General features: G+C 40.2%; 1 protein-coding gene across 1 annotated transcript; it reads left to right on the forward strand.

Annotated features, from left to right (window-relative positions):
* The first annotated feature begins 4,290 nt into the window (after nucleotides 1-4,290).
* ADAM20 (ADAM metallopeptidase domain 20) lies at nucleotides 4,291-10,559 on the forward strand. Its single transcript, XM_076003898.1, has 2 exons — nucleotides 4,291-5,221; nucleotides 7,914-10,559. The coding sequence occupies exon 2, from the start codon at nucleotides 8,053-8,055 to the stop codon at nucleotides 10,222-10,224; it is 2,172 nt and encodes a 723-aa protein (XP_075860013.1). The 5' UTR covers nucleotides 4,291-5,221; nucleotides 7,914-8,052; the 3' UTR covers nucleotides 10,225-10,559.
* Nucleotides 10,560-11,062: the final 503 nt, after the last annotated feature.

Raw genomic sequence — 11,062 nt, forward strand, 5'->3', positions numbered from 1 at the left:
TTTCTGTTGGATATATACCAACAGTCGGAAGTGCAGAAGAATGAAATGCAGTGGGATTGCTGGTAAAGGGTGGCCTTGCTGAAACAACAGGAAAATATCTAATTCTACAATTTCCTAATGATAGCTAAAGATCAATCCTATGGACTCCCTCTCTGTTCTCTCTCCCTGCCCTCTTGCTCTTTCTCTCCCTACCTGGCAGGTATGTTGCAGAGTCTGTTTTCACAAACATCTGAAAAGAGCTGAAAGACAGAAAGGAAATATAAATCTTTCTCTTTATATTCTCCAGAAACTGCTTTTAGAATTTGTTTCATAGTCTTAAGGTGTTCCTGAAAAGCTCCTGTATGGACAGCAGAGGGGCAAACTCCAGGCCTTAGTTTCCTGCCCAAAACTATATCTCAGGGGCAAAATCACATCCCCTGCAATAAACCTGACTACATTTCAGAGATAACCAAATCTTTAGGAGGAGAGAAAACGAGAAAGAGGGAGAATCTGATGTCTCTCAGCTGCCGCTAATTATTCCACTGACAACAATCACTATTTTTCTTCCTTTCTCTTTGTCCCCATAAAATCAGCAAGCCACTTGGCCTCACCGCTGGCACCCCTTTCTCTTTCTTTGGGATGCCATGTCCTTCTGCTCTCTTCCACCCCTCCCCCAACCCAAGAAGATAAAATAAACTTTTTTTAAAAACTTTTATATCTTAATCTCTGCGTGAGAAATCTTTCTCTACCTGCACCATAAGCACCTACTAGGCTTTCTACCCTAACAGCTGGGTCATGTGGTAGTTCCATTGTTAGTTTTTTGAAGGACCTCCATACTGTTCTCCAAGCATTCTTCTTTCTCCACATCCTCTCCAGCATTCGTTATTGCCTGTCTTTTGGATAAAAGCCATTTTGACTGAGGTGAGATGATACCCCATTGTAGTTTTGATTTTTTTTTTTTTTTTTGAGACAGAGTCTCACTTTGTTGCCCAGGCTAGAGTGAGTGCCATGGCGTCAGCCTAGCTCACAGCAACCTCAATCTCCTGGGTTCAAGTGATATTTCTGCCTCAGCCTCCCAAGTAGCTGGGACCACAGGCATGCGCCACCATGCCCAGCTAATTTTTTCTATATATATTAGTTGGCCAATTAATTTATTTCTATTTATAGCAGAGACGGGGTCTCACTCTTACTCAGGCTGATTTTGAACTCCTGACCTCGAGCAATCTGCCCGCCTCGGCCTCCCAGAGAGCTAGGATTACAGGCGTGAGCCCCCGCGCCTGGCCGATTTTTAATTTTTTTTTAGTTTTGACTTATATTTCTCTCATGACTAATGATGTTGAGCATTTTTTCATATACCTGTTGGCTTTTGAGAAATGTCTATTCAGATCTTTTGCCCATTTTTCATTGGATTATTTGATTTTTTTTCTTATTGTTTGAGCTCCTTATATATTCTAGATTCCTTGTCAGATGGGTAGTTTGAAAATATTTTCTTCCATTCTGGGTTGTTGCTTCCCTTTGTTGATTGTTTCTTTTGCTGTGCAGAAGCTTTTTAGCTTGATATGATCCCATTTGTCCATTTTGTTTTGGTTGTCTGTGGTTAAAGTATTACTCAAGAAATCATTGCCCAGCCAGGGGTGGAAAACCTACAGCCTCAAGGCCACATGTGGCCCTCCAGATCCCCAAGTGTGGCCCCGTGACCAAATCCAAACTTCACAGAACAAATTCCTTTTATTAAAAGGATTGATGCCAATGTGTCTGAGCAAGTGGAAATAAATAAATAAATAAATAAAATAGAGACTCCTGTCTGAAATGCCATCATCCTAATAATAATCAGAAATATAGAGCTTTTAAAGGGTGGCCATTCAGCTTCAGGCCATTGCTGTTCAATAACTTGATTGAAGTATAATTGACATAGAATAAACTGCATATATTTAATGAATGTAAATTTATGAGTTTGGATATATGCATATTCTTATGGTCAGATTGACCAGTCTTTGGGACCTAGTGGTGGCAGTGTTGGGCTGAGCCTATCCTTGGGCTCCATGGTTGCATATGCTGACACCAGTGTTAGTAGGTTCACGAAGGCTGATTCTTGGGCCTTGAGGTGGTTTGCTTAGGTTCTGGGAATGACAGCAGTGGGCTGAGCAGGTGGGTGGATTCTCAAGCCCCTGGCATTTGGCATGGTGTGGATGATGGCAGTAGCAGAGGTAGACAACCCTCCAGGACCTAAGCAGTCCATGTTAGTGTTGGTAGTGGCTATAATGGTTGAGTGCATCAGTCTTGAGCCTCATAAGTAGCACGTGTGGGTGGGTGCCAGCTTGTGGTGGTAGTGGTAGGTTGACTGGGCCTGATTTCAGACTCTCGGGGGAGTACTCAGGTGTTACCTGTGTGGGACTGGGCTGAGTGATATCCAGGCCCCTGGATATTGTGCTTGGGTACTTTGGGGGTGGAGCCTAGTCAGACAGACCTGCCCTTAGGCCCTTTGTTGGTGCATCCAGGTACTGGCTATGGTTGCAGGAGTGGGATAATCCCCAGGCTGCTGGTGGAGTGTTCAGGTGGGGGTGGGAGAAGATGCATTGCAGTCCTGCTACTGGGGAGGGCAGGGTTGCTTTTCTTAGGTACAGTCATAGGTAGGCAGCTAGAACACACAGGTTTTACTCATGCCCCAGCTCTGCAGCAGCCAGCAGTGGTGGTAGTTGCAGACAGTGGAATTTGTCCTTAAGGAAGGATGGGGAGGCTGAATTGCTGTCATTCTGCTTTGGCCCTGATGGCAGGGCAGGATACAGTTCAGTGTGGTCTGTGCTATTACAATGGTGCCATGCTACTGCTGGTTTTGACTGGGGGCTTGTTGGACCCGGTGTGAGCTCTCTCCCTCTCTCTCTGGAAGAGTGCCTTTGCATGGTTTCCAGGCAGCTCCCCACTTTATTCTGGGGGTCAAGGGCTCTCCTGTGACTAGGAGTGTAGGAATTCATGGGGGAATGTGGACTGCTGGGGTTCTCTTATTTACCTTTTACCTGCATTAGGGAGTTGCTCCAGATTCCTGGCCAAACAGGCTGCCTCATTTCCTTCTCCTTAGTGTTTTACCTCACTTCTTTGTTGAATTCCAGTGTTATACCTCTTAGATGTTCTATTTGAAGTGTGATTATATACAAACTATTTTGGGTTCTTCTCCATGGAAGAGGTGCATACCAGATGCATCTAGTCAGCCATCTTGAAGCCCTTCTATTTTTTATTTCTTTTAAAAATACAGATCCGATCTCTTATCAATGTCGAACTGTTTACATTTTCTATTTCTTTTGTCACTTCTTTTCATTGTGTTTTTCAAGAAGTTTGCCTATGTTTAAATTTTCAAATGTATTGGTATAAAGTTATTTATAATATGTTATATTATGCTTCTTTTATGTCTATAGGAATTGATGCTTGTAATTTGTGTTTTATCAGTTTAGCTCTTCAACAGTATTACTAGGTGTTTGTCAATTCTGTTTTTTTTTAAAGTAACCAGTTTTTGTCTTTGATGATTTTCTTTCTAAAATTTTTAAATGTCATTATTTTGTTCTCTCATCTTTATTTTTCTTTTATTCTACTGTTAAAACTTAATTACTTGTAATTTTCTACCTTCTTGGGACTATATTTCAGATAGAATATTTTCAGTTTTTCTCTTTTTCTAATATATACACTGAAAGCCAGAAAATTCAAAGCATCATGTTAGCTACATTCCACACTTTAATCTATTATATTGTCATTAACAGTCCAAGATATTTTCAATTATACATCATGATCATATTTGGATCATGGCTTATTTAGAGACTGTTGTTTAATTTTCAATCACATGAATACTGTCTTTTTTCTCTATGTAACATTTTCTTTAAAATTCTGAAATCATTAAGGAACATATACTGTCCAATATTTTTATAATTTCTTGAGACTTCCTTTATAACTATGTATATCACCTTTTTTGGTAAATATTTCATGTGCATTTGAACCTAATTTGTGCTGTAATTGGGTGGAATGTTTCTATGTGTTAATTAGATTAATTAACATTGTTCGAATTTTCTATTTCCTTATTCATCTTTTTTGTCTTATAGTTCTCTATCAGTTACTGAAAGAACAATGTTAATACCTGCAGTGGATTTTGTATTTTTTAAGTTCTCCTTTTACATTTCTCAAGATTTCCTTTATATATTTTGAAGCTATTTATTAAGTAGATACAAATTCCTGTTGAGTTTTATCATATCAAATATATTCTCTTTATATCTATAACCACTTAACTGCTGCTATTATTATGGTTTCTTCAAGGTTTTTTTTTTTTGTTTTTTTTTTTTTGCCAAAATGAATTAGTAAAATATTGCAAATATTTTGGAGTAGAAGTTATTTCCTTGTACTTCAGACTTGGAACTTGTCCCCCCAGAGCATGTTGAGATCTGGTTCTGATTTTCATTTAGAGCCATAAATGGTGGTAGGAGTATGTCTTGAGGAGACTGGACATCCTCTTGCAGAGTAAGTTCCCCAGCTGAGGTCATTACAGGGTCTCAAGCTAGAGGTGGCTAGACTTCTCAGCCACCTTTTGGGCCCTTTTACTAGTAAGGGAGACTTGGGGATACTTGGGAGGATCTAATCAGAAACATCCAAGTCCACCTGGAATTCCCCATTTCAAGTCCCAGTGTTTTTTCCTTCTCAATGTACTAACTTTTCCCACTAGAGTGTTGACAAATGTATGTATTTAACTCACATTGTAATTCTGCAACCCCTACAGTTTTTTTGTTTGTTTGTTTTTATTTTTGATTTTTAGTTAGCTTGATCTTATGGCTAAAGCAGAGAGCAAAGGTTCTTTTAATTCCACTAGTGTAAGCTCTCAGTTTCAGCTGAGAATTTAGGGTCTTGAGCCTAATTGTGTAAATTGTGCATTATCATTAAATGTAGCTATCCTACCCCTCAGTCCATGAGGTACGTTAGTCATCATCACATAGTCACTTTGTCCCTTTATGTACTTGTGTCAGTAGGGCACTTCATCACAATCAATATTGAGTAGTAATTTAAATAATTGTGATGCCACTGCATGCCCATTCCCCATTGGATGGGAGTTCAGCAGTGTGTTTGAGGCCTGGACACGCCCAAACCAATCCCACATTCCCACTTTGTCTTTCTGTCTTGCTATCACTCCTGGTACCAAGTCCTGTGTCTGTTAAGATCCAGTCTGGGAAAGAGAAACCCACCAAAGAAAACTAAGGAAAACTTTGAAAAGGTATTAAAGGTCTGAAAGGACTAAAAAAGGGAACACTGAGGTACACAGAGGTAGGATTCCCATAAGAAGCTATTAATACATCCCTAAAAAAGGGGAAACAAAGGGAAGAGGTTGGGGTCATCAAAACCTAGATTCTTTTCTAATGGGCCTCATAGGTCTGGACCTGGACTGTAGGGGACAGAGCATTCCTTGGTGCTGGTGATTTAGGATCTCAGGAAAGCGGTGTTGTGGAGCTCATAGCTGGACCTCTTAGAAAGTGATGCTGAGGTAGTGCTGGTACCTTAGGAACTTGGAAGAAGGTCCTCCAAAAGTTATGATTCAGGTTTCAGAGGAAGGATATCGCTCACTTGGGGCTGGTATCAAGGCTATTTGTGGCATGACCTGATAGAGCTGGTAGTGTAACATCTCAGAAAGAGACACTGTCAGGCTGACATTGGTTGCCTAGGGGATTGGAAGATGGGCTTGTTTATCTAGTTCTCAGACTTGTGAGGGAGGGAGCTTGTTCTGCTGGTACTGGTACCTTCGATGGGGCTTGATGGAGCTGGCTCTGGGAATGTGGTGTTAACCAAATATCACCACCAGAGCAAGGAAGCACTGCTGGGGCTAGGAAGAGAGTAACAGCAAGCAAACAGAAAGTAACAACTTATCCTCATTTTGCCTTTTAGTGTCCCTCTAGTGTCCAACTTGGTAAACTCTTTAGGAAGCCCACTCACAATGTAGAAAATAATATACAGAATGCTATTTCCAGCTTCACAGACCGAATATAGTTTTTTGGTTTAGAACTCAGTAAATAGTTGAGATAGTTAGCATAAGAACTGTTAGCACTATGCTTTTGTTAAATTCTTGGTGATAGTTAACAACAACAGATATGGATTCAGGTGAAGTCCTCTGATATTTTCCACTCTCTTGTGTTTCATTTACTTGGGGCCAACTAAATTGATATCATGACTCACTGTGGTTTGTGACACAAATTTGGCAAATGCTGAAATAGGTCTAGACTGAGTTAATGGAAAGATATGATAGGGTTTTGAGGAATTTTTAAATTGCTACTGGAAATACAAGAGTTAATGACTAACTCTAATGCAGAGGAAGATTCTCACAGTCGTTGAAGTCCTAGTAATATTAAAGGAAAGACCTTTGGAACACACCAGTTCACAAAATTAATGGGAATGCAGTGTTCCTTCAGGACTTGTCTTTATAGTAATGTAATGGCAACAAAGACTGGCTTGTCACAAAGATTCTTTGGAAAAAACTTTTGTATTATAGCCTCATCATATTTCTGACAATGCTTAATATAGGTTATTATGCTCTCCAAAGCCTTTTTCTTTCATAATCCTCTCCCAATTCACCCATTCCCATCTTAATATCCCAAACTCTGTGACACATACCAAGGATATTATGAAGAGAGACATGGAAAGGAAATCTGGCAATTGGGATTTCACCTCTTTCAGAGATAATTCCCTGAGATATTTCATCTAGTGATCTTGGTTTTCTCTGGTGGCATCTGGTAGCCACCCATTAGGTCTGGAAACCCACACAGGTGGGTACAGTTTCTCTTGACATAATGCCAAGGATATTGCTCATGCTGTATACTTCTGGTCCCATTTATGTCCGTATTTAGAATATTCAGGCCACCGGTATGTGTTAATGACATATGTCCAAATTTGTTTTAACTTTTTATTTCAAATATTAAGCAAATTATTAATGATTTTTAAGTGAAAGTTAGTAAATGACCAAAATTAACTTTTCCCTGACCCAAAGATTATGTTTTCAATAGTAATGTGGTTTTTAAAGTTCACTCTAATTGTGAACATCCAAACATCTTAATGAGCTGACTCTAGGCTTAAGCTACTAAGCTCAGTGTTCTTTGGAAAATTAAAATCTATAGATCCAAGTAGCTCCCCAGTCATGTGCAAAATAGATTTGAATCTATATTGACATGACCAAGATAAGCCTCTAATAATTGAGAACAGGATGCAGGTGGACTTTGTGGAGAGAAGGCTGCTGCCTCCATGCTGTGACTGGGGACAACTGGGCTGTGTGCCCTGCCCCCAAACAGCTGTCCCACTCCCTGTTATGCCATCAGTATGCCTTCCTTCCCTTGAATGGTTAGGGCTTTTCTGCAGATAAGAATGCATTATAAAATAAAAATAGTATTGATTGGAGGAGGCCTTCCAATACTAATAAGCCCTTTAAGGAGGGCATTTTTTTTTTTTTACTGCTAAGTTAGAACTGGATGGGGTCTACATGAGATATCTGTGGATAGGAGAGAGGAAATGGAACAAACTGTGTGAATAAAGAAAAAATGGTGGGATTTGGATGGATTGTCCACATGTTTTATGAAGGTACAGGATGCCAGTAGGTTCTTGGGTGGAAGAGAAATTTGGATTATATGCCATGTCTTTTTAAAATGGAATTTTTTTTTTTTGCAATTTTACATATTTAAAGAATAGTATATAATGAATCTTTATGTATTGACCATCAAGGTTTGGCAGTTATCCACCTGAGTACAATCTTCATTTATTCCACTGGAATCCCCCTTCCCCCATATATATTGAGAGAATCCCATGCATTTTATTGCTTCAAATCAATCCTGGTGTGAGAATCAGTTTGCTTCACTTTCTTCTGTCTCTCTCCTTCCTATCCCACTCGCCCCATTCTAGCTCTTCTTATTTTCACTTTTTATTTTCAGCACTGCAGCTCTGTGGGCCAGCTCTGGCAGGACACAGATCCATAAGATCGGCCCTGCACCCTCAGCAGCTCAGAAGAAGGAGCCAGACCAGCAGTTCCTCACTCCTTGTCCTCTTGTGCTCTGGACAGATGGCTCCATAATGGCAGTGGGTGAGACCCTGCTATACCTCAGGGCCACTCTTCTGCTGCTCTGGCTTGAGGTGTCTTTGTCCTCTTATGGCCATTCTCAGGCCAGGCCCTCCCAGCATTTAACCTCACCGGAAGTGGTGATCCCCTTGAGGGTGATCAGCAAGGGCAGAGGTGCAAAGGCTCCAGGATGGGTCTCCTATAGCCTGCGGTTTGGGGGCCAGAGACACATTATCCACATGAAGGTCAAGAAGCTGTTAGTTTCCACACCCCTCCCTGTGTTCACCTACACGGAGCAGGATGCCCTCCTCCAGGATCAGCCCTTCATCCCTGATGACTGCTTTTACGACGGTTATGTGGAAGGGTTCCCTGTGTCCCTGGTTGCCCTCAGTACCTGTTCTGGGGGTTTTCGAGGAATGCTACAGATAAATGACCTTACTTATGAAATTGAGCCAATTAGGATTTCTGCCACATTTGAACACCTGATGTATAAGATAGACAGTGAAGACACACAGTTCCCACCTATGAGATGTGCTTTAACAGAAGAGATAATAGCACGTCAATTGCAGTTGCAATTGTCATACAATTTCACTCTGAAGCAAAGTGCTTATTTCGGCTGGTGGACCCACCAGAGGTTTCTTGAGATTGCAGTGGTTGTAGACCATGATAGATACCTTTTCTCTGAAAGTAATGTGTCAGTAGTTCAGCACCAAGTATTTGTTGTTATCAATATTGTGGATGCTCTCTATCATCCTCTTAACATTGATTTAATTTTGACTGGGCTTGAGATATGGACTGAAAAAAATCCATTTAATACCAGTCAGGACATAGATCATGCTGTGGAGGAGTTTGCTTTTTGGAAGTTTGTTAACTTGGATAAACGAATGCACCATGATGCTGCACATCTTTTTATAAAAGAATTCAATGGTGTGAAGCTTGGTGTTGCCTATGTTAGAGGAATATGCCAGAGTCCATTTAATTGTGGAATTGATGTTTTTATAGACAACAGCGTGGTTTTTTTTGCACTGTCTTTGGCCCATGAGCTTGGTCATAATTTGGGTATGATACATGACACTGTATGGTGTGTGTGTGGGCTAGAATTTTGCATAATGTATGCCTACAAAAAGCCAACAAGTAAATTCAGCAACTGCAGTTATGCCGAATACTTGGACAATAGTTACAAGACTGGATTATGTCTTCACCCTCCTCCATATCCAGGTAATATCTTTAGGCTGAATTTCTGTGGAAACCTAGTGGTTGAAGAAGGGGAGGAGTGTGACTGTGGAACAGTGCATCAGTGTGCGGAAGATCCCTGTTGTCTGTCAGACTGCACTCTGAGTCCTGGAGCTGCTTGTGCTTTCGGAATGTGTTGCAAAAACTGCAAATTCATGCCATCAGGAACTTTATGTAGACAACAGGTCAGTGAATGTGACCTTCCAGAGTGGTGCAATGGGACATCCCATCAATGCCCAGATGATATGTATGTGCAGGATGGGTTTTCCTGTGGTGTTAATACCTACTGCTATAAAAAGTCATGCAGTAACCATGATATTCAATGTAAAGAAATTTTTGGCAAAGATGCACTGAGTGCATCTCAGAGTTGCTATGAAGAAATCAATACCCGAGGAAATCGTTTTGGTCACTGTGGTATTGCAGGCACAATATATGTACGGTGTTTGACCGCTGATATCATGTGTGGGAGAGTTCAGTGTGAAAATGTAAGAGAGATTCCCAAACTGATAGACCATACTACAGTGCATCAATTTCACTTCAATGACACAACTTGCTGGGGAACTGATTATCATTTAGGGATGTCTATACCTGATGTTGGTCAAGTGAAAGATGGAACTCCATGTGGTCCAGAAAAGATCTGCATCAACAGGAAGTGTGCCAGCATGGTTCGTCTGTCACCAACCTGTAAACCTGAGACCTGTAACATGAGGGGGGTCTGCAATAATAAACAGCACTGTCACTGTGACCGTGGATGGGCACCTCCCTTCTGTAAAGACCAAGGCTTTGGAGGTAGTAATGATAGCGGCCCACCTCCTGGGAACAGCACGGAAATACCAAAGGTGAAGAGAATTTGGGGTTATATGTTATTATTGCTTCTTCCTTTGATTCTATTATTTATATTTTTCTTGCTTGTGCTTTTTAAGAAAAGCAAAGAAACACCAGAGGAAGATTAAGAAAAGCTTCCTACAAAGGAAGAAAACAGAAAGGAACAACGGAAAAAGAAATAAGAGGAAAACTAAGGGTCATATTTCATTTAAAAATATCTGATTTTTCTTTGAATAATAGAGAAATACAGGGGCATATCTGACTGTTTAAACAAAAATTCAAAGATCTTTCATGTCAAGATCATAAGCATTAACTATCACAGCTAAGTATTCCTAGCATGTTCTAACTTACTCTTCAGTGTTTTAAGCAATATTAAAAGTTCATTTTCCCCAGAAGGTGTCTGTTTATGTTTCCTGAGCAAAGGCACAGAAAAGACATTATATATATATATATATATATATATATATATATATATATATATATATATATATGTTTGATTTCAGGATATGATTACATCCCCATTTCAGGATATGATATGGAGTTACAAACATTTTGGTTACATGTTTTGACTTTCCCACACCCAAACCATGATTTGACATGTGCCCTGTCCCTCCTGTCCTTCCTACAATGCTCATTTGGTCCATTAGTTGTGAGTTTACCCACCCCTAACTCCCCAATCCCTAAAGAATATTACTACCATGTGAGTACCTTAGTGTTGATCAGTTAGTGACAATTTGATGGTGAGTACATGTTGTACCTATTCTTCCATTCTTGTGATACCTCACTTCAGAGGATGGGCTCAAGCTGTATCCAGGAAAATATAAGAGGTACTAGATCACTGTCATTTTTTATAATTGAGTAGCATTCCATTGTATACATATACCATATTTTGTTTATCTACCCGTGGATTGACAGGCACTTGAGTTGTTTCCACATCAATGCAATAGTGCATTGTGCTGCCATAAA

Source organism: Microcebus murinus, chromosome 6 (assembly GCF_040939455.1).
Source record: "Microcebus murinus isolate Inina chromosome 6, M.murinus_Inina_mat1.0, whole genome shotgun sequence".
NCBI classification, from domain to species: Eukaryota; Metazoa; Chordata; class Mammalia; order Primates; family Cheirogaleidae; genus Microcebus; species Microcebus murinus.